Source organism: Podarcis vaucheri (assembly GCF_965113315.1).
Source record: "Podarcis vaucheri genome assembly, chromosome: Z".
Classification (NCBI taxonomy): domain Eukaryota; kingdom Metazoa; phylum Chordata; class Lepidosauria; order Squamata; family Lacertidae; genus Podarcis; species Podarcis vaucheri.
Window position 1 is genome coordinate 35,196,811 of NC_138758.1, and position 24,739 is coordinate 35,221,549.

Sequence of the window (24,739 nt, forward strand, 5' to 3'; positions counted from 1 at the left end):
ATGTGGGAAGCCGGGGGTGATGGGTGAGGTGGACGTTAAGGGCTGGCCAGGCAGGAGTGAGAAGGAGATGGGATTTGGTGGTTGGGAATGGAGTATTGGAAGCAGTAAGTTTAAATGGCATTTCTCCCTAGGATGGACTCCAATTAAAGAAACCGAAGTCAATTCATTTTATGCATTTTAAGGACACGGGAATTTTCCCTGTAGAAAGTCAGACTAATGAAGAGGCCACTGGAGATTGAACCAGAGCCCCTCTGCATGTAAAGCAGGCACCCTACCACTAAACTACATCCCTTCTCCTTAAAACACAGTAAGATTCTAGTCCTCAAGATTCTGGGAAAAGGATGAAATAAACATGAGCACAGGAAGCTGCCTTATACAGAGTCAAACTATTAGCCCACCCAGTTCAATATTGTCCACACTGACTGACAGCAGCTCCCCAGTGCTTCAGCTGTACCTAGAGATGCTATTTGGGATTGAACTTGGGACCTTCTATATGCAAAGCAGGTGCTCTCCGGCTGAGTTATGACCCTTCCCCAAACAGGAACACAGGAATCTGTCCCATACCATTTCAGAACATTGAACCATCAAGCTCAGTATTATCTACACTGACTGGCAGCAGCTCTGCAGGGATTCAGGTGTGCAGGTCTTTTCCAAGACCTACTTGGAGATGTTGGGTATTGGGACCTTCTGCATGTAGTGCCCTACCACTGAGTGATGATCCTCTCCCTTAACAATTATTGGGGGTTTTGTTAGTTGACTTCAATCACAATCACACTGTGATGCAAAGAGAAAGAGAGAGAATGTTTGTGTTTTTGGTGACTCATAAGAACCCTCATTTTAGAAGACTGATGCCATGCTTTGCAAGGGAGAAGTGGGGAAGAAGAGATTTCTCTTTTATTATGATCTTTCCTTTCGCTGCTCTCATAGACGCACATACTGAATTATACAGATAAAACGCATCTTTTGCAAAGCATTTTTGCCCGATATAATGCATTTATTGTGTTATTTCGCCCGCCCCCCGATACGGGCATTTGTGTGGACATTTTGGTATAGCAAATGAGTTTCCATACACAACTTGGCTGATGTGCCACATTCCAAAATTTGGAGAAACATGAATTTTGGAAGATGTCTGCCTTTCGGTTCAAGGAATGTTCCAGAAAGCGTGACTTAGGTAAGTTCACCTCATTCCCTTCCTCCACCAGCAGGGGTGAGAAAACCTGAGCAGGCCATAACTCTCATCATCCCAAGCTACTGGGGCTGCCAAAGCCGGAATTTTCTGGAGGGCTGCAGCTTCCCTGAGTCTGCTTAGTTTAGCTTTATATTGATCTGTTATCACACTTATCTCCCATCTTTCTTCCAACAAGCTCAAGGCAGTGATTCTCCCCCTCCTCATTTTTATTCTGCCATCTGCTTTCCTATGGATTATCAAGCTATGAATCCCCCCCCCGACTTTCTGCCCTCCCCCCTTTATTCTTTGCAGCTTTGAAGCTCCTAGCATGTCTGGTGACTACTAAACTGACTAAAAATTCACAACAATTTTTTATTGTCACAACAACCCTGCAAGGTAGGTTTATGTGACAAGGTGATGCCCAGCGCCCAGGTCACCCTGTCAGCTTCATAGCCAAGGGGGCGGGGATCTGCACCTGGGCATCCCAGGCTCTAGTCCAACTCTCTAGTCTCTATGCCACACTATGCAGGTGAGCCTCACAAGGCTGCTTGTGGGCTGCTGCGGAATATCAAGTGTGAATTGCTTTAAATGTGCTAAAGCGCAGCTTATAATCTATAGCCAACTCATCATCAAACTCCTGGTTATGACCTATAAAGCCCTACAGGACTTCTTCATAGGAGTGATAGCCACCAGCCTAGATGGTTTTAAAAGACAAATTCATATTGAGTTGGAAGCGTGGATAAAATTATGGAATGAGGGTTTGAGATTTACTGGATGTATGGCTTTGAAGAAGAATGTATTAAAAATGATGTATAGATGGCATTTAACGCCAACAAAATTGACCAAAATGTATAGAAAGAGAGATAGAAGGTGTTTGAAATGCAAAGAAGCAGGTGGTGATTATTTTCATATGTGGTGGACCTGTGACAAGGTTAAAAAATTCTGGGAATCAACCTATAATGAACTTTAAAAGATATTTAAGTACACCTTACCCAAATGACCAGAAGCTTTTTTGCTAGGTCTAATGGGAAGGGAGATTAAAATAAAAGATCAGAATTTGTTTATGTATGCCACTGCTGCCGCAAGAACCCTATTGGCTCCAAAATGGAAAACACAAGATTTACAAACCATCCAGGAGTGGCAGGTGAAGATGACAGATTTCGCAGAACTTGCCAAATTGACAGAGAGGATCCGGGACCAAGAGGACCAGAGATACAAGAGCAATTGGAGTAAATTCATTGACTATCTAAAAGAGAACTGTAAAAACTTAAAAGACACTAGCAGGACTGGAATAATACCTTCAATGTAAAATAGTAGAGATATAAGAATAATATACGCGATAAGAATGTGATAAATATACCAGCTGCAGGGAGGGAGGGAAGTCAAGACTCGGCAGAGTCAAAAGGAATATATTGTGATAATAAGGATTGTTGGGGAAAGAATATTTAAAGAAAATAATAAAAATTTACTTGAAAAAAATAAAATAAAAGACAAATTCATGGAGGACAGGGCAATTGACGGTTACTACCCACAATTGGCCAAGTTGTGCCTCCACACTCAGAGACTTTTGAATATTGATTGCTGGAAGCCACAGGAGGGGAGAGGGCTCTTGAAGGTTTCCCATAACTGGGCATCTGGTAGGCCATGGTGAGAACAGGATGCTAGATGGCGGAGCAGAGGCATCAACTTGCAAGGGAGTTTGGAGGGGCGGCCAATGTCACACGTGATGTTGCAGTGTTGTGCGTGCAACGTCAGGATATCAGGAGGAGCTAGGGGTGGAGCCAAATGTGGCGGCAGCATGGCTTCAATAGCCACTGGTTCCTCCTCTTCCTGCCACTGCTGCCACCACCAGCCGAGGGTGCTGTGGCATGCATGGCTCCACACTTGACTGGGGGCTGCTTCCCACCTCCTTCCCCTCTGTGGCAGGAGTAGGAGAAGCCACACCATGCTTCCTCCACCGCCCCACGGCCCGATCTTTTTAGACATTGCAGGCAGCTAGTTCCCTCCCCAAAAATATTTGAAGGGGGGCAAAAGGGCTCAGCCACTAGGATTTGGCACCCCTGGGGGGCATTGGCCTAATCCAGCAGGGCATCCCAATCAAGCAGTGAAGCACCACCCCCACCCCCCAGCTTAAGCAACAAGCCTCCTTGATTTCATGTTTAAGAAATTCAAGATAACGTTTAATTTGCTGTCAGATCTGAGTGCAGAATCAATGTAACATTATACGGCTGCTCTAACAACATTTCCAAGTTAAGGTTAAATTAAAACTGGGGAGGTAAATGAAGCCCTGCTCCCCCCCCCCCAGGCTCTAATTGGTCACAGATGCCCCTCAGATACTGGTGTGGTGGATTTATATATACGCACAGATATCCATGCTTTGCCTTGGAAAGAAATAATGTTCTTTCTGCTCCTTTATCGCTGCTGATCAGTCTCTTTCCATCCTCCCTCCAATCCACCTTGATTTATTTCCACATTTTTGTGATCAGTCTCTCTCTGCCTCTCTCTCAGCTAGCTGCTTGGGCGCTCAGGGTGGCACAGGCACCCTATGCACATACCACACATGGGGGCAAGGCACACTGCCGGAATCCTACCACCCAAGCCACCGTGTTCCGCTCACACGCTCTGCAGGCCCATGTTGCTTTTTCGAGCAGCTGTAGCCTGCAGGGAGTCTGCCTACTGCCCCCCCCAGCTGGAGCCCCCCACCCTGCTTTTTGGGCTGTGCAGCAGGAGCCCCAGCCACCACGTCATGCCCAGGAGAGACACTGTGGCTCAGGCGCACTGCAGGCTCACAGGGCCAGCACATGCCTGTTGCATCCTTCTCAGCTGCCCTCTGGTGGCAGGGGGTAGGGTTGCAGCAGCTCAGCACCCTGCAAGAACAGCCCTGGGGCTGCACTGCTTTGGGGAGTGGCGCACCATGCTCTGGGGTGCCTGGACTTGGGCGTTACCTTGGGCACTGGTGTGCCGCCCCCAAGGTAAGTGCCGCCCAGAGCACCCTGCCTTCCCCACCCACACCCGAGCTACGCAACTGCACTGGCTCTCCCCCGCCCACACACACACACACACACACACACACACACACACACCTGCACCATCCTTTTTCAGGACAGGCATTTGGGGGAAGCAGGGGAACTGAGGGCCACTAATCACTGGCTTCTAACAGCTGCCCAGATCAACCCTTCAGCTGGGCATTCAATCCTCACAAAAGCAGAGACTGATTTCTAGCTGCTGAAATCAATCCCTCCTTTACTTTTACTTTTAATCATCTCAAAGAAGAATTACATGTTTTACCATCAGGGAGAAAAATTATTTCCTGTTTTTACCTCAAATAAATATCTTATTTTAACAGCCCCCTTCACTCGTTAAGAGATGGAAACTTGGGAGGGGTAAAAGGCCTGGAAGTCAGTCTTTTTCACTCCTCAAATAGCAAACACCGTAAAGGAAAAAGGAAAATGATGGATGGAATATGTTGTGACTTGGCAGGAGGGGACCCATTTCTTATTCTCTTGCCTGCCCAGTTACTCCCCCCACTGCCAATGTTACATCAGAGGTCAAGGAAATAAAGAACTACACAACTTTTAGAAGACAGCTGAAGGCAGGAACTTTTTTAGTGTTTGACGTTTTACTATGTTTTTATACGCACTGTAAGCCACGCAGAGGAGCGGGGTATAAATGCTCTGCCACTGAGCTACAGCCAGTCCTCAAGCATAACCTTAGGAACACAGGCAGTCAGACAATTGGTGCATCTAGCTCAGTATTGTCTACACTGGCTGGCAGTGGCTCTCCAGATTTCAGTAGGGGGTCTCTCCCTGCCCCACCTGAACATAACGGGGACTGAACCTGGGACCTTCTGCATGCGGAACTGGTATTCTGCCACTGAGCGAAAACCATACACAGCCCTAGGCATTGTTAATGACACAACTACCACTTGCTTTTTTCTGGGAGTATTCAGCAGCATCAGCAGTGTCATTTATTATTTGTACCCTGCCGATCTGACTGGGTTGCCCCAGACACTCTGGGTGGCTTTCAGCATATATAAAAACAAAGTAAAACCTTAAAACTTAAAAAGCTTCCCTATACAGGGCTGCCTTCAAATGTTTCCTAAATGTTATATAATTACTCATCTCCTTGAGATCTGATGGGGGGGGGGGATTCCACAGGCACAGCTGTCAACTTTTCCCTTTTTTTAAGGGAAATTCCCTTATTCCAAATAGGATTCCTCGCAAGAAAAGGGAAAGGTTGACAGCTAGGTCCACAGGGCAGGCGCCACTACCAAGAAGGCCCTCCGCCTGGTTCCCTGTAACCTCACTTCTTGCAGGGAGGGAACCGCCAGAAGGCCCTTGGAGCTGGACCTCAGTATCCGGGCAGAATGATGGGGTGGAGACGCTGGTTCAGGTATACTGGGCCGAGGTCAGCACCAACACTTCGAATTGTGCTCGGAAACTTACTGGGAGGAGTAGGGAAACACCATCAGACATCATAACTGTGCAATGGTGATTTCAGCTGAAAACAGGTTTTAGAGGATGCGGGTGGCGCTGTGGGTTAAACCACAGAGCCTAGGTCTTGCCAATCAGAAGGTCGGCGGTTTGAATCCCCGCAATGGGGTGAGCTCCCGTTGTTCAGTCCCTGCTCCTGCCCATGGTCAGGGGTCCCTTTACCTTTACCTTTAATTCCTTCCAGTTTCCACCTAGTGGCATTTAGTGACCTGGTTTACCAGATCATAGGAAGCTACCTTCTGACTATATAGACCATTGGTCCATCTAGCCCAGTATAGTCTGCACTGACTGGCTCACTTGGGTTACAGATAGAGAATCTTTCCCAGCCCTATCAGGAGACACCAGAGAATAAGTCTGGAGCCTTCTGTGTTCAGACATGTGCTCTGCCACTCTGCTATGACCATTCCTCTAAAAATAAAGTAAGATTTTAGGCCCCACAGTTCCAAAGAGGAACATAGTAAGTTGCCTTATACCAAACTGGATAAATCATCGAGCAGAGGCTCAAGAAAGACTGGACATAGTCTAACTTCTGAAAAGCTGTGTCAAAGCAAACCCAGGATGAAAGCTGAAGACACAAGTTAAGGACATAAGAAAAGCCTGGCTGCTGGATCAGGCCAGAGGGGGCTATCTAGTCCAGCATCCTGTTCTCACAGTGGCCACCCAGATGCCACAAGCAGAAACCCCCAAGCAATACCCTCTCCACTCCTGCGGTTTCCATCAAGTAGGATTCAGAAGCATTATTGCTTATGCACTGTGAATAGCCTCATCTTCCACGACACTCTGCCTAGTGGTGGGCTGCCCCTGATTACAGCCTCCAACCGTGGAGGCAGAGCATGGCAATTGTGACTAGTACAGTGGTACCTCAGGTTAAGTACTTAATTCGTTCCAGAGGTCTGTACTTAACCTGAAACTGTTCTTAACCTGAAGCACCACTTTAGCTAATGGAGCCTCCCGCTGCTACTGCGCCGCCAGAGCACAATTTCTGTTCTCATCCTGAAGCAAAGTTCTTAACCTGAAGCACTATTTCTAGGTTAGCGGAGTCTGAAACCTGAAGCATATGTAACCCGAGGTACCACTGTAGTTTGTTTCCTGGAAAAGCCCTGAAAACAGCTTGCTTCTAAAAACAGGGGTGCTGTAAGCATATCTGAAATATTTTAGAGTCACACCTTCTCAGAGGGTACTCTGTGCCTAGTGGGCAATGAATTAATTTACTCAATTACTGTTTGGAGGAGGAGGAGGAGAGGAAGAGGAAGAAGAAGAAGGATTCAGGAGGAGGAAGAGGAGGAAGAAGAAGAAGCTTGGTGGTGTTTCCTTTTCTTTTTTTCGAAATGTGTGCAAGTTGCAGCTATTCTCTAATAATTACAACCAGGCCCACTGGGAAATTAAGCCTTCTGTTAGGTGTTCTAATGTTTAATAGGATGTTTTCATCTCACAGCGGATCTGGTTGCAATTATTGCAGAATAGCTGCAACTGAAATTGTGTTTTTAGCAGCATGTGCAATCTGGAGAAGGTGGCTCAGGGCGGAGCGAAAGGGATGTGCTGTGCTGGCATGTTGTGTTTAGATACTAAGGGGGAAATAATAAATGGATAAAGCCCAAGCTGGTTGCAATGCAAACTGAGGAGCAAAGGAGGTCATAAGCATCATTCAACACTTTGTAAAGCTCTAGCATTTTCTAAATACTGTCCTGTATGTTGAAAGATGAAACCGTTCCTGCTTTCAGGCTAAAATTCTAACAGGCACAACACAAAAGGAAATACAAACAGGGAGGAAAAAGGAAAACAAATGTTAGAGCAGTACCTCTTTCATTGTATTGGTGAAATCCTTAATTTTGGCAGGTGTTCATGTACTTTTAAACTACATCCCTGTAGTATGGAGATCAATGGCAAGATAACAGGGTTGATTATTTAATTTCTATACAGCTTAATATATTAAATCTATATCTAAGGAGTGCGCAGAAAACTGAAGCAACAACAAACAATTTAAACAAAGTATTACAAAATTACGCACTAACATATGAAAATGTTACATTAATACAAAGTTACCAATGGAAGATGGCTGTCACCAATGGAAGCAAAGGCTCAGAAAAAACTCAATATGGAGGCCAAATGGCCGAACTATTGGGAAATTCTGGAGCAAGAGGGAGATAGACTAAAACTGCAGAGTTTTGAAAAATTAAAAAATAGAGTGCGAGATTGGCTCCATTATTATCAAATAATGGAGGCATATAACTTGGACAAAAAAATAGGCTTTCAGGTGGAAAAATCAAAATTGGAAACAGAATTGTTAGATTCTAAAGTTAAGAATCTGTCAAGAATGTATAACTTGCTGTTGAAATGGAATACTCAAGATGAAACGGTGAAATCCGCTATGATTAAATGGGCACAAGATGTTGGACATAATATTGTGATGGCTGACTGGGAACAGTTATGGACCACTGGTATGAAGTTTACGGCATGTAATGCCTTAAAAGAGAATTTAATGAAAATGATTTACAGGTGGTACATAACACCAGTCAAGCTTGCAAAAATTTACCATTTGCCCGATAATAAATGTTGGAAATGTAATGAAACTGAAGGTACATTCTTTGACCTTTGGTGGACATGCCCAAAGATTAAGGCATTCTGGGATTTCATGTATGCTACAACAAAGGCATTTCATGTATGCTACAACAGCAGCAAGAATATTTATCGCAAAGCACTGGAAGACACAAGATTTACCCACCAGGGAAGAATGGCAGATGAAGCTGATGGACTACATGGAACTGGTGGAAATGACTGGCAGAATCCAAGACCAGGGAGAAAAGTCGGTAGAAGAATATAGGAAAAAATTTATATTTACAAAAGTATATTTACAAAAATATAGCAAAATTAATGAATGTTAGAAGGATGCTGGAATGAAGTTACATGGTTTTAGCAGAAATGTTATAAAGAATTAAGTAAAAATGGATTGTTAATGGGCCAAATTGTAAAATTTAAGGTCAGATTGTGTTAAGGTAAATTATAGAACAAAAATCGAGAAAGATGGAAAGGATTTGCTGAAATAGCTAAATTGAATTAGAATACAAAAAGGGAGGTGTGAGGAGGTTGATGAAACAAGTAAATGAAAGACAAAGATATGGAAATACTGGATGTGTTTTTAAATGTTTTTGTTTTTAAATGTTTTTTATTGTTGTGCTGTATTGTTTTTTATTCTGCTTTTTATTTTTTTGATGTAACTTTTTATTGTCTCTTTTTTCTCTTTTTTTGTAATTGTCAAACTTTTAATAAATATCATTTTAAAAAAACCAAAAACCAAAAACAAAGTTACTAATACAGTGGTACCTCAGGTTAAGAATGTAATTCGTTCTGGAGATCTGTTCTTAACCTGAAACTGTTCTTAACCTGAAGCACCACTTTAGCTAATGGGGCCTCCTGCTGCCGCTGCGCCACCACTGCACGATTTCTGTTCTCATCCTGAAGCAAAGTTCTTAACCCGAGGTAATATTTCTGGGTTAGCGGAGTCTGTAACCTGAAGCATCTGTAACCAGAGGTACCACTGTATATATATAAATCAATATCAATTCATTTTTCTTCTGATACACCTTCCCTCTCAGGCTCCAGGTTCTCACCCAGAGTCCAAACAAACTCTCAGATCACCTACAAACATCTCACAATGAGAAGAGTTCCTGGAAACAGTGGACATCACCCTAGACCAGGCACCCCCAAACTCAGCCCTCCAGATGTTTTCGGACTACAATTCCCATCACCCCTGACCACTGGTCCTGTTAGCTAGGGATGATAGGAGTTGTAGTCCCAAAACATCTGGTGGGCCAAGTTTGGGGATGCCTGCCCTAGGCTCTCACTCTAGATTTGCTTTTGGGGGCAGCCCTGGGTAGACGGTGCTTCCTCAGGCTGCCCACAGCTGTGTCCCATTCAGCTGCATTCTCCACAGCCAATTCCAGGTACAGCAGGTTTGCTGAGTTTTCCAGGGGGTCCAGGGGATTGGGGAAGGGCCCCTCCCTCTACTCACAGCTCTTTCTTCATCCTCTGTCCTTACCTCCTCCTCCAGCTGGTGGTTCATGGCAGGCAGTGGCTGTAGAAGTTCAGGCTCAATGACCTGGGTGTGTACTGAGAGACAGCCAATATGGTCTTTGTGAGCTCTGGAGACTTACATTTCGAGAGTGGAAGGATAAACACCCACCATGTGTTACATAATGGCCTGAGGACCTCATGGCCCTGGCCACCATCCCCACCAGAGCCTGAAATATCACACCTGGATACTCTAACATTTTGCAACTGAAAGCAGGGATTATCATTTACCAGGTCTCAAATGTTGAGGTGAAACAATATGGAGGTTTAATGCAACCCACAAGCCCCAGTCAATGGGAGCCCCTTCAGTTTTAGTCAAATCATGTCCCCCTGCCCAGAGCCAAGGAGGAAGTCAAAGGATGAAACCAAAGGATGTGCCCAGAGCCGGATTTAGGTTTGATGAGACTCTAAGCTACTGAAGGTAATGGGGCCCTTTATATGTCCAGCTGTTTTTTGTGCTGAATATATGCTATGTGATAATTTAGGAACCTAATAGGTATCTAAAGCCATTTGCACATAACAAAATATGTATTTTGTCAAAGTAATTGTTGCAGTTGTCTTATATTTTGGAAATGTACATCCAGTTTTTTTTCTTTAAATTTTTTTGGGGCCCCCAAGAGAGTGGGGCGCTAAGCTACAGCATGTTTAGCTTTTACGTAAATCTGGCACTGGATGTGCCTCCCTTTGACCTCCTTGTTAGCCAAGCACCAGAATTTTGTTTGGACCGCTTCTTGTTTGCAACACAGATCAAAACACCTTAAATAAAAGATAAGTAAAAAAAACAAAAACACACCATGGAAATTTTCACAATCTAGAAAACACAATTAATGGCTAAACAGAGCATTCTCTCGGGAATAAAAATAGTACACATAAAAACCAGCTCCAGAAATATGAAGGAAACCCCACATTTAACCCCCACCCACATACAAATAACCTGTTGGTAAAGTTGCTACCTCTTAGAACATCAAAAGAGCCCTGCTGGGTCCATCTAGTCGATGGTCCATCTAGTCACAGGATCACATAATTGTAGAGTTGGAGGGGACACCAAGTGTCATCTAGTCCACCCCCTTGCAATGCAGGAATCTTTTGCCCAATGGGAGGCTTGAACCCACAACCCTGAGACTAACAGTATTATGCTCTGTCAAGTGAGCTAAATCCAGCATCCTATTCTCACAGCAGCCAATCAGATGCATTAATAGGAAATCCCCAAGCAACCTTAATCCTAATCCTAAAGCTAACCCCTTCACTTTTCAACACCAGTATTTTGGTGCTCCCATCCCAAACACAATGACAGAGCCTAATTTAGTGGTATATAAAATTCTTAAAGAGATAAATAAATGACTTAACTAATCAAAGCGATTCAACACCTAAAATTACTCTAACGTCCATCATTCTTAGGTCAGTGACTGGCCCAACACGATCCAGTAAGCATCATGGCTGAGTGGAGAGATCTTAAGCCTGGTCTCTCAGATCCAAGTGCACATGTAATCACCACAACAACCCTGTGAGGTAGGTTAGGCTGTGATTAATTAAGGTCACCCAGGGAGCTCACGGCCAAGAGGGGATTCAAATGAATACATGCCAATGTAGACACCAGTGGATGCATTTTTGGGCACATTGCTTGGCTGAGGAACTGCACTGCAAAACTGGGAGAAGTACAAATTTCAAAAGATGGTGGTGTTTTGGTTTGCATATATGTGGGTTACAAGTAGATTTGCCATTAAACACAAACTGAATCCAGTTTCTCCCCCATTCCAACTTCCTTGCAAACCTACTTCAGTAGCATTCCAGATCCTTTGGATCTTCTTTGAAGACCCTTCCTAGAACTCAGTAGGGAAATGAATCAGGAATAATCATCAGTAATTTAAACATCTCAAGGGGAAACTCCAGCCAAACAAACCAAGAAGGAGCAGAGAGCCGCTTGTGTCGATTTGCAAATGCTATTCTCCACCCGCCCCCCTCTTCTGAAGACAGAGTTGAGACTTTAATTTCCTGCTGAGGCCTGCCTCGTGGAAAGAACGGAGCATAGAAGAAGATCCTATTGCAGGAGACTTGGATATCCTCCTCTAGAGACATCTTCCAAGGTGCCTTGATCAAACTGGGAGGGAAGTGGAAAGAACCTTTCCATTCCCTGCTCCGCGAACATAAAGACCCTGTAAAAGTCCACTTTTCTGGGTGTTTACAAGGTCTCTGTTCCCTCTCTTTTCCAGAAGGGCTCCTTTTCAATTTCTTTACGAGTTCCAGCTTCCTTCGCTCCCAACAGAGATGAAAAGTGGTCATTGATTTCATGAGCAAAAAACCCGCGAGTTGAATGAGTGCTCCCTTCCCTCACCACCACTATCACCACCATAAGCAAACTCCAGGAATGAGCATCAGCTCTGTCCTTTATCTTCTGGCGAGAGAAGCATTTGTGCAACTGATCCAGTGGGCATTTCTTAATGCAAGTATAAGGATGGCTTGAAAAAGCACAATTCATAATTACATACAGACATTCCCTCCTCCTCCTCTCTCTCTCTCACCACACACGCACACACAAAAATCCAAGCTGTGTGTTATGGTATTGAAACCACTTCTGTGCCTCCATACCACATCCTTTGAAGTTGGCTACTCCTGGTCTGGAATGTTATTGTGGTTTTTCCAGCAAAGTGACAATGGAAAATAGCATTTTATAAATAATAATGTTTTGTTTGCTTTTGGTTTGTTTGTTTTTTAAAAAAATAAAACTTCAACAACTCATTCTGGGATTACAAATCCAAAGCGTTCTTCCTATAAGAATTAAGCACCAGGGTTTTATTTTCCTGGGCCAATTTTCACTGAAATTGCAAGATCTATTAAAAGATTGTGGGGAGGGGGAGTCTCCACCTTCTGATTTCTAATGGAGCCATGTCTGAAACCCAAGTGTCTGAAATCCGCTTAGATTTAAATCGAGGCAGACACCGTACGTGGTTCTGCAAAAATGCTGGGGGGGGTCCCCTCTGCTTTGTGTGTGTGGGGGGAATGTCCAGTGTGATGGTGCAGAGGAAAGCAGGTTTGACAAATGGAAAGATGCAGTAATTCGGAGCAAATTGACACGGACACCTCCTGTTTATGCATACAGAAACACAAAAATGATTATCAGATTGCCATTCAATTAAATCAGTGGTTCCCAAACTTTTTTTTCCCAACCATCCCCCACAACACACATTCCATACACTCTTTTGAGCTGCCATTTCCCATCTATGAGCTGTTGCTAAAAAAAAAATGATTCAAAAACCAACAAAGTAAGCATATTAATTTTGTACTGATTCATCCAGAGGACTTTTTCTCATCAATTAATGGAAACATCAATGAAGTGAAATGATTCATCAGCTGTTTGCTGAGGTCTTGTCTCCACACCCACACACCCACCCACCCACACAGAGGTTCTTGACTGCACTGCAATCTTGCTGAGTAAACATGGATGCAAAATCTAGACCAGTGGTTTTCAAAGTGTGTGTTGCTGCCCCCCTGTGGGGATTACCTGGGGCCACTAGGAGGCAAGAGGGTGACAGGGGGAATTGAAGGTGGGTCCCTCCAAGTATTGAATATGTACTGTGTTTATGATTAACCAGGCTGGAGCCTTGAGCAAAACACTTTCTTCACTTCATGTTTAAAGCTTTACTGCTCTTAACCGCTTTCAAAGTGATTTCCTTTGGTCATGTGTGTATTTGTGATACTGAGTTGCCACAAGATAGCTGACTATTGGTAACAGATATTGATTTTCCTATTGATTGCAGAACATCTGTGATAGGTGAAGGTTTGTGCATGTTTGGTAAGGAGTTTTATGATATATATTTTCCTTCCCCCTTAAGTTTTCATTAGTAAGAATGTGCAAAAATATTTTTGCATGCAACATCTGGTATCACTGAATCAAGTTCATCGATTTTGTTGAATTAGTTAAACTAATAGTTTCAACCGGATTTTGAGGGGGGTGATTGTTCCTGTTTTGCATTTTCTTGTGTGTTTGTCTTCCTTATTGGCTTGTGCAAACTGCTATTCTGAATAATGATCTTTAAAGGGCAGGGAGCTCAGGGAGGGGTGTATGGAACCAAGGGAACAGTGGCCTGAAAAGGTTTGGGAACCACTGGACTAGACATTCAGCTCCCTAGGCTACAGTGAGGACATTGTAGATAACTTGCTGTCCCCTGAAATTCATTTGCACATACCCCACACAAAAATAAGAGGACAATCTAGCTAAAGTTAGTCATAATACAGGCAGTAATCCTATATATGCACTTATCTGGGAGCATGTCCCATCGAATTTAATGGGGCCTGTTTCTCAGTGGATATATACAGTGGTACCTCGGGTTAAGTACCGGGTTAAGTATTTTTCGCTCTATAAGATGCACCAGACCACAAGACGCACCTAGTTTTTGGAGGAGGAAAACAAGAAAAAAAAATATTCTGAATCTCAGAAGCCAGAACAGCAAGAGGGATCGCTGCGCAGTGAAAGCAGCAATCCCTCTTGCTGTTCTGGCTTCTGGGATAGCTGTGCAGCCTGCATTCGCTCCATAAGACGCACACACATTTCCCCTTACTTTTTAGGAGGGGCAAAGTGAGTCTTATAGAGCAAAAAATACGGTACTTAATTCATTCTGGAGGTCCGTACTTAACCTGAAACTGTTCTTAACCTGAAGCACCACTTTAGCTAATGGGGCCTCCTGCTGCCACTGGAGCACGATTTCTGTTCTCATCCTGAAGCAAAGTTCTTAACCCAAGGTACTATTTCTGGGTTAGCGGAGTCTGTAACCTGAAGTGTATGTAACCTGAAACATATGTAACCCGAGGTACCACTGTATTAGGATTAGTTTGTAACACTGCATTAATTTTAATTAAATTTTAACCCATCTGACAGGATTTGCCCCAGTCACTCTGGGCGGCTTCCAGCATATACAGAAACATAATAAAACATTTAAACATTCAACATATGTATCAGATTGTAGATCCCAGTTTATACCGTGGGTCTACCTTCTGAGTAACCATGCATGGAATTGCATCACAAATCCTTCTTCAAGCAACAGAATAGAGTTTTGCCATAGGAAGCATTATCCTATTGATTTCTGTCAGCTGCCTCCAACCATGTCCTACTTAGAGGAGACCTACTGAAGCCATAGTTAGTCTCATGCGTACTTGCTTCAACAGGTTTACCCTGAATATGACTAATGCAACCCCGGGGTTCATTGTGACAAATGTGTAGGATTATGACCAATATATTCCAGATATTGTGTTGCCATCTAATAAAATGAATTGGAAGCTTATGGGAAATCTGAGAGTGTTGGTTTATTCCCATTTTTCATTTTCCTCAGCCTTCAGCTCGGTTTTTCACATTGCCCACATCAGTTTATGATTTAAAAAAAAATCCTCATGAGAATTCGTCAACATTTTTGCTTGGCTTTCTCCTGATGCCCACAATTTTGTATGCACTTTTGCCCAATGTTCACAATTTTGCAAACCAATTTCCCACCACAAAATGCATCTTGCATTTTAAAAAAACTAATATATGCATTTTTACACACACTTTACAATTTGTGGGGGGTACACCTTATTTGGTTGGAAATTTGGAGAAGTGTGGATTTTGCAAGGTAGCTTTCTGGCGTACCATTTCAGAAAGGGTTAATTGGTAGGTTTACATTAAAAGTCCTATCCAAATTTGTACTCTGCCACTAATGTCCTTAATACAGTGACCCTCTCTTGATTAGTGTTCCAGAACCATATTGTTGCCATTAGTGGAACTTCCCTTCTGAATAAATGTCCTTAAAATTAGAACACTGATCCGACAATTGCTTTGAGTGGAGATTAATTATTTTATTTTAATATATATATAATGCTACATCTATAACACACACAGAGACATACACGCATTAAAAGGTTTTCTACAGAATGCATTTTTAGTCTTTCAGCGACTGATTCCTAGAATCAATGACTTTCCCTTTCTCCTCCATCCTTCAGTCTAACAACAGAAGGACAAAAGCTGAATTTCATTAGACTCAAGAGGATTCAGAGTCAATTGTGGTAGACCCACAACGTGTGCCACTCTTTAAAGCACTCTTACAAAAAAAGAAAAAGGGGCTTTAATAAGAAGAAGACATTGCCTAATTACCCCACAATCTAATTACTATGAAAACAGTCCAGAAATTTCTCCTCGGTCACATCATACATTTTATTATACCAAAATTGACTCTCTCACTCCGCAGGTTCCATTAGGACCTCTTTCCAGACTTCTGATGCACTTGCTCTTAATCATCACAAATAAATCTGGGGACGCTTCTGAACCAGAGCCAAGCACTTTGATGGAGGCAAAATGCTTAACTGAAAGCAACAGAACTTGATAATAGTGCTTTACGCCGGGTGAGCTGTATTCATGTGTTTCATTTAAAAAAATAAAATTAATGAAATATTATTTTCCAACCAATGCTGCATTTGTTAGAAGAATACAGATCCTTCTGAGAATAAACGCAATTGTAAATTTCTCCCAAAACAAAAGTGCTCCAAGCCACCAATTTTCATTCTACTTCACTTTGAAACTTAGACCGGTGCTGCGGTGGGTTCTGGCAAACTGATTGCAGATACGCATTACTGTCATAGATTCAGGACAAGTGATTTTAAAAGCGAAGATGAAAAAAAGACAACCTTATAATGTACGTCAGCTGGTGCTCATGGCAGTAGGTAGGCATGCAATTTATGGGACATATGCAATCAATATATTTTGGTGCTCCTGAATGTCCTCTTGCATTATAGGAATCCCAGGACCCTCGTTCCCAAATGAAAAGACAGTTGCTGGCCTTGGAAGTCATCATAGAAGGGAGGAAGCCTCTGAACTGTTGCATTAGGAAAGAAAAAACAATGGTCCTCAACCACACAGTTTTAAAATGCAATGGGCAACAGGAGGCACTGGCTGCGTTAAATTTCCAAAGACACAACTAACTTCTTCTGATCAGAATTCAGATCTGCATCTGTTAAGCTCCCCAGGCTAACACCTTTCTTAGAAACCAGTTCTGAGTTAACTGACACACTTTTCACAAATTTCCTTGTGTGGGGCGGTCGGGAAGGTGGGGAGCTGATTCAGGGCACAGTAGAGGTAAGAAATTAAGGAAGACACTAATTTACCCACTTTGGTTATTTTAGTTTGGATTGTGCAACAAACTTATTTTTATTTTTTTAAAAAAAAACCACAACCCAATTATTATCCAACACAGGAATTCTTCCTATTAGCTGGTTGGAAAAAAAACCCTGACCAAACCAAGCAAGAATGCTTGTATAATCAACAGTAAGACAATTCTACTTAGTAATGGAAGATAAGTCCCCATATATCAAATGCTGTCCTGGCCTTTTTTGCTAGTCCACCTTTGCCAGAGCCCTTATCATTATTCTGCTGCATTCTTTGAAATGTGAAAGGCTTATTTCTGCTGGAAAGTACAGCTTCCTAAATTCAGTGCTAACGTACTCCCACGTAATTGACACTGAACTGTGCCATCATTAAAAGAACGGTGCCTTTTCTTCTGTATGAGAAAGGAATCCATATGTGTTTTTCTCCCATTACTAACAGAAGGGAGAGGAGTGTTGAGCTAGTCTTTTCTCCCCTGAAGCAAAACAGGACACAGTGCAAGTATATAATACTACATGAACTCTGCTCTGGCTCTAGAGTAAAATAATTTATTTATTTATTCATTTCACTAAAAATAATATGAAGCAATTAAACAATGAAATTATCAATAAGGAAAATTAACGTTAATCATTTAAGACTTTCGAAAAAGATTATAACTTTTTTGAAAGTCTTAAGTTGTTAATGTTAACTATAGACTGAAAGTGAATTAATACATCAGCTTTCTAAACATCTAGGTAGGCTTGTCTAAACAAAAAATGAGAGATGGGCAGGCACCAAAAAGACTACGCTGAAGCCACCTGCCAAGTATCAAGAGTCAGGGAGTTCCAAAGTAAAGGTGCTGCTACACTAAAATATAAAGTTCTTACAAGGCCAGTTCCACTGATCAAAGCAGTTAAGTGGGCACATAAGGGATAAGCTCCCATGCATGCAGGAAAGAACAATGGTGGCCACCACGACCCCACACCAACAATATATGATTTCTCTAACCATATCCCTGATCCCGCTCACGGTTGCATGTGCCTGCCATTAAGACAATGGCCTGGCTAAACGCCTTCTCACACAGTGCTTTAATGTACATCTGAACATCAAAACTGCCCCCCACCCCAGAAAATGGTTTGCAATTGGAGGTTAATGGGGAGAATAGCCTATATGTTTGGATATAATGTTGTCGTTATCTCTGTCTGCCTGTTCCCTGTATGGAAACAGTCACTTGATGTTACCATCAGCTGATGGAGAGGCCCTAGTGTAACACTTTGCTCAGGTCTTCTCAATTTGCTAGCAAGTTCGAGGTGTCCCTATAAAGCCCTCAGCCACATGGGACCAGTTTACCTGACAAGTGCCCACTCAACTGCTTCAGTCAGTGGAACTGGCACTGTTACAGGTGCCACACAATACCAATTCCGCATATGAATGAAATTGATATTTTGGTGTGGCAGCACACACACTTTGGAACTCCCTGCCTGTTGACATCAAGAAGGTGCCTTCACTGTTCTGTTCTTGGTGCCTACTAAAAAAACATTTTTGTTTTGGGCAAAGCCTACCCACCTAAGCAGATTGTTGGTAATTATGTTCATCAGGTTTTTATTTTAATTATTTGCAAATGTTTTAAATAGTTGTTTTTAACAGTTCTTACTGATAATTTGTGTGGGTTTAAAAAAAACTATTGCTTGAGGGCTGGTTGGTTGCTTGGCTTGAATACTTGCTTGCTTACAATCAAGCAGTATATACATTTTGTGAAATGAAATGAAATTATTCTCATGCAGAGCATCCATTGCAAAAAAAAGGGGGAGCCTGGTAAAAGGAGTTATTGATGCCTAACGGCTCAGGGGTGGCCCAACCAATTAGTGCCCATTTATTTACTGTATTATGATAAATGATAAATAAATATGAAATAAATATTTGAAGCAGTCTTTCTGGATTTCTGTTCCTAATTCTGAGGTCCCCCAGGCACTGCAAATTTCACTTAACATTTGTTCTTTTCCTTTATATTTAAGTCTATAGGCTACAATTTCACCAATCCTCACCAATGACACCATTTAGCAGATCAACATTATTATTCTGGTTTCACAGACTGGGAAGAGGGAAACCAAACTGAGTTGCAATAGGGTGCCCACCTTGTGTAGGAAAAGCTGGGATTTGGGTCTAGATCACTAAATGTGTCATCAAGGGAAAATGTGCCATGCTCTCATGATCATTATGAGTTGCCATGCTTGGAAGGTTGTTTCTGCTTTCATCCCAATGCTATTTGAACTGAAGCTAGGTTAGAAATTAAAAATTTCCAAAAGATGAGATGGAGGGAGGTCAAGTTGGCTTCCTTCTTTGCCTATGAAAAAGGAGTTCCCATCAAGAGAGCATCTGTTGTTCACAACTGGGAGACCTGCTGTCATTTGCAAGTCAATCTCCTAAACTAAAGGCACAGGAGCAACAGAGATGGGCATTTGACTGAAGGACAGACTATAAAACCCACCAAAAATAAATGCAATCAATCAAAGCATCTATGCAACACCCTTCAGCCTATTTTAGGATTTTAGGGCTGTGTGTAACCGTAATAAATTATAATTAATGAGTAATAGGAAGGTGGTCCTTGCAGTGATAGTTGGACATGCGGATCACACCTCTGCCAATGGGGGCCACTAGCTCAGTCTCAGGTGTCTCCTTTGTGAAATGGTTAGAAGAGTGACCAACATAGGAAGCTGCCTTATTCTGGGTGGAGCCTTCATTCCATCTAGCTCAGAATTGTCAACACTGACTGGCAGCAGCTCTCCAGGGCTTCGGCCAGAGAGTCTTTCCCAGCCGAATCTGGAGATGCTGGGAATTGAATCTCAAACCTCTTGCATGCTAAACAGATGCTCTACTTCTGCGTTCTGACCCGTTCCTTAAAAATAAAGATTCCAGTCCTCACAGTTCTGAATTAAAGGCTGGTTTAATGAGAACACAAGAAATTATACCAAGTTAGACCAAGAGTCCTTGCAGCTCAGAACTGTCAACATTGGCCGGCAGCAGCTCTCAAGATCTTTAACCAAGGGGTCTTTCACAGCCCCACCAGGAGATGCCATTGAGAACTGAGCTTGGGACCTTCTGCATGCAAAGCACATTCACTAACACAAAGCTGCAGCCTTCTCATTACTTCACAGGGTGGTCATTTAAATGGATGGGGACACCCACAAGAGTCATTTTGACCCCATAATAGCAGTTGTGACAGTTCCTATTCATTCAAATGGGTATACTTAAACTAGATTATGCACAACAAATTTATACTTCTGTCAGAGCTTTCAGGAGGTCCTTGAGAGCACAATGTATCCCAGGGAAAACCTTTTGAGATCTGAAGCACATAGCTGGGTGCTTAAGTCTTATGTATCCCAAATCTAATGGGATGTTCTCCTGTTCAAACCCCATTGAAATGAAAGGGGGTTGTTCCATGGTCTTTTCATTTTTATGGGGCTCTCCAGGGCCTTGCAGAGCCAGGCAGAGGCCCAGGCCAGGTAGATAATGTGCCCCCCCCTTTTTTTACCCTGGGGATAACTGAAGTCTTATAAATTTCTTTTCTGCGAATTCTTGAATTACACAGGAAAAATCAAGCAACTTCGCCTGATCGTGGTTTATGTTTATCATTGCTAAACCATTTAGGCGTTCTTGAGCCATTGTTGATTGAAAGAAAGACTTAATTCATTTTAATATATTGAAACTTCTCTCACTGTAGCTAGTAATGATAAGAAAATGCGTAATGCAATTAGAAGATTTGGAAAAACATTTCCCAAGTTCAAGTTTAGTATTTGATCAGCAATTTCTTTTGGTGACGGACGCCGGGGAAGCTTTTCTCTCACCTGCCAGCCATGGCCCCAGGGAATCCGCCCACTACCGCCGCCACCTTTGCGCCTCCGCGTTTGCCCCAGTGCATCCCCTGCAATTGTGAATATGCTGACCGAGGCCCCCTTTGGAATCGGAGGCCTGGGCCAAGTAGCCCATATGGTGCCACCCTCCCTCTGTCTGGGCCTGGGGCTTTCCACAGAAAATTTTTTGGGCTGTGCAGATTAATTCCAAGGGACGCCTGTTGCGTTTTCCCCCATATATGACATTGAAAATGGAAAACAAAGAGAGAACTTTTAGCCTCCTGGGTGTTGCACATGCATGAGTATCGCTAAGACCAATGCAGGAAGAAGCAGAACCAGATTGCCGTAAAAATGGCCAGTCTAACCAGTGCGTCCTTGCAACATATGCAGTTTATGGTGTAGTGGGGGAGCACACAAGTGCGTGCAAGCATGCTAAGGTATCCCTGAAATTACCCTGGTAGCAGACAAGTGCTTTGTGCTCATGTCCTGCTTGCAAATTTCTTATTCTGTGAACCACCCTGAGACCCCTGGGTATATAAATTCAATAAGTAATAGTAACAACAACAACAACAACAATGGAAGCATCTGGTTGGCCACTGTCTGAACAAGATGTTACACTGGAGGGGCCCACTTTAGCCTGATCCAACAGGACTCTGCTTGCATGATTACGTTTTACAGGATGTAGAGGGCAATCAATGGATGGCTATGCTCTGTCTCCATGGTCGGAGGCAGTGATACTTCTGAATTCCAGTCGCTGGGAACCGCAGGAGGGGAGAGTTGCTCTTGTTGTAGAATCCTGCTTGTGGGTTTCCCATTACTGGCATCTGTGAGAACAGGATGCTGGATCGGCTAGGCCTCCTTTGGTCTGATCCAGCAGGCTCACAATAATGATGATAATATCTTATTACTAGTCATAAACCACATCTAGCTCTTCCAACTAAGGCCCTTAAAATTCTTAACTTTATTACAAATGGCAACAATAATATTTTAGGCAGCTAAAATCAAGGACAGTTCAGACTCAACCTTCCTATGCCTGGGTATACTTGCAAAGGTGAGCATGTTCTCCAGGAGGAAGCTTCACTTTCTGGGAGGCCTTGGGAACCACCAGCGTTAGAACAAAGTCCTTTAGGACTCAAGTTGTCGGGACTTGGACCCTCACCCGTGAACCATTAGCGGCAGAGTGTTGCGTTCAGGAGCAAAGTTGTGCCTATGTAGTTGGTGATGATTTCAGCCCCAAGGCCCTCATCAATAAATTATGGTCCAGGGAACTCAACTTCCCATTGGTATTCATGGCAAAACAAAGCAGTCTTTTTACCACCACCACCACCACTCCTGTGCTAATCTATCCCATCTGCCTTGTGGGAAGCTTTCTGATTACATTTTATATATGCTTAAGTATTCTCACCCTTAACATTTTTGAAGGGAATGTCATCTGCCTTTTTTTGGCAGGAGCAGAGATGCGTTTGGTTTCTAATACTGCTGAAATGTGTTGAATTTACATCATTTGTTTCTGCATTGTGTTGTATTTGCTCTGTGTTGTATTTGTGTACATCTGTTTATTCTTGCCTTGGGAGTCTTTTTGGCTGAAAAGCAGCATATAAATGTTATGTTTCTTGTAAGCCTCCGTTTGAAGAAAATGTATTCTGAAAGAAGGGAGAAGGAGAAGGAGAAGGAGAAGGAGAAGGAGAAGGAGAAGAAGAAGAAGAAGAAGAAGAAGAAGAAAGAAGAAGGAATCTTCTTGGATGTGTGGCTGTTGTCATGATGTCACATTTCACAGTGCTTATAATAGTCTCCATGGCGTTTGCTCATGCACAGACATATTTCAGAGCATAGATGAACTGCAAAAACTCCTTTCCATGGCTTTAAGATGTCTGTTTGCCAGACAAAACCCCCACCTCTTTCCCCAGTTACCAAGGTCCGGGGGAGGAGGGGAATCTATTGCTAACCACTGGAACTGCTGGTCATTGAAATAGCAGGGATGTAAGATCAGGCCAATGTCCCATCTAGTCCAGCATCATGTTCTCACAGTGGCCAACCAGATGCCCTTGGAAACATCAACTCTCCCCTTCTGCAGTTTCCTGCAACTGGTATTCAGAAGCATTGCTGCCTATGACCCTGGAGCTAACATATAGAACCTAAGCACCTAAAAATAGACCCCCCAAAGGAGCCATCTAGTCCAGCATCCTGTTCTCACAGTGGCCAACCAGATTAATGCAAAGGGACTACATGCTAGGCACTGTACAGGAAAGGATGCTGGTCCTATAAACCCAGACTCAGAGGGTGTGATTATGAAAAGATACAAGAAAGACAGAGATACACACACACACACAGAGAGAGAGAGAGAGAGAGAGAGGAGCACAATCCTGCAGAAAAAATTACAAAGTGCAAGGCCCAATGGAAGGAACAGGGCCCAATTGGATACCAATTTCAATAGCGCCTTTGCTTCCAATAAGGAAGATGTGGAAGGAACCTTTGCACACCTTACTATAGTGGATTTGGGATGGCTGTTACATACAAGTTCAACACAGCACCCACACAATGCTGTTCTCATCAAAACACCACCTGTTATCATTTCACCATTTAATCTGGATTTGCCATTTTTTGTGGAAAACACAACAAATTATAAACAATAAAACTATGGGAAATTTAGATGAAATAAGAAAGTGGGGGAAATATAAAGGATGGTATTTTGTTGAGGATGACTTCGTGTGATCACTGTGAAATGCTTTACAATGGGCATGATCAGGCCCCAAATCTGTCATAAACGGCACCATTTGGACCATGTCTACTCATAAGACAAGTCCTCTTGAATTCAGTGGGGCTGACTCCCAGGTAGGTGGACTTTATGAGGAGCTGCGAGCAAGGCTGCCAGGGTGTGAAAGCTTGTGGATTCCCCCAGGCCTGGCTGGCACTGCATTTCCTATACCCATTTCACAGATGTTGGATGAGTCCGGACAGCCTATCGTCACAGATTCTTTAGGACACCCCCCTCAAAAAGAAAGTCTGAGGACATCTCCTCTTCTTTCCTCTTCCCCCCTTCATCTAAAAAGCGCTCACCTTCCCGAAGGGCGCCTCCTCCTTCGCTCCCGCTGCTGCCCCCAGAGGGGTCCGGCCCGCCCTTGCCGCTCTCCCTCGCCTCTGCGCCGGATTCCTTGGCTGCCCCATTCATGCCGGCGGCAACTTCCTCCAAATCCAGGAGGTGGCTGACGCTGAAGTTTTTCCGAGCCTGTGGGTTGTCCGGAGGGTCCAAAATCCGCACCGGGTTCGGGGCAAATTGCTTATCCATGCCGAAGGCTGCCACAGCGTCCATCGCGAAGGTGGGGGGCTCCAGGGCGCCTGCTGACCCCCCACCCACCCTGGCTCACCAGCACCCACAAACCCAAAAGCGATCCGGCTCTCTCTTGCCTTTCCTTCCCTTACCCCCCTCCCAAAAAAAAAGTTCTGATGATCCCTGCTACACCCCCGATTTGCTCTTCCTGGCTGTGGTTTCCCAGGGAAAAGAGATGGGAAGATCTCGGTCTGCCTCGTGTCGACGTCTAAGAGAGGGGAAACAGGGCTAGGGAGCGCGCCCCCAATTTCCCCTTGCTCAGCCTAGCCCACAAAACTCTCTCTGGCTTCTTCTCGAGCCGCTCAGAGACCAAAGTTGTTGGTTTCTTTTTCTTTCTTTCTTTCGCACGACTCCCCTGTCTCTGAAATTGACAAGAGATTGGCCCTCCTTTGCTGAAACTGACGAAGCCTTCCTCCCCTCCCTTCTCCTGAAACCGACTCAAGAGGAGCTGCCCCCTCCCTCTTCTGAAATCGACAAAAAAGTTTGCTTTTTAACAGACGGACAGACAGACAACCACACACACCCCCTCCTGCTCCTTATTTTTCTGTTTTTCGGTTAGTCATCACCCCTGCCTTTTTTTCCTACAAGTTCGTTTGCGGGGGGAGCGTGTTCGGAAAAAGGACAGCTTTAAAGGGGAAAATAATTTGACTACCTGAAGTCCCCACCTCCACCCCAAATAGAATCATAAAGTTGGAAGGAACCCTGAGGATCATGTAATCCAATGCCCTG

General features: G+C 43.6%; 1 protein-coding gene across 3 annotated transcripts in view; it reads right to left on the reverse strand.

Annotated features, from left to right (window-relative positions):
• Positions 1-24,427, reverse strand: part of PRRX2 (paired related homeobox 2) — a 63,516-nt gene extending 39,089 nt beyond the window's left edge. For all 3 annotated transcript variants that reach the window (XM_082207963.1, XM_082207962.1, XM_082207961.1), the window contains exon 1: positions 23,740-24,427. In XM_082207963.1, the coding sequence (XP_082064089.1) occupies positions 23,740-23,992 (253 nt within the window). In that variant the 5' untranslated portion in view covers positions 23,993-24,427. The remainder of the gene's footprint in view (positions 1-23,739) is intronic.
• Between the last annotated feature and the right edge of the window lie 312 nt (positions 24,428-24,739).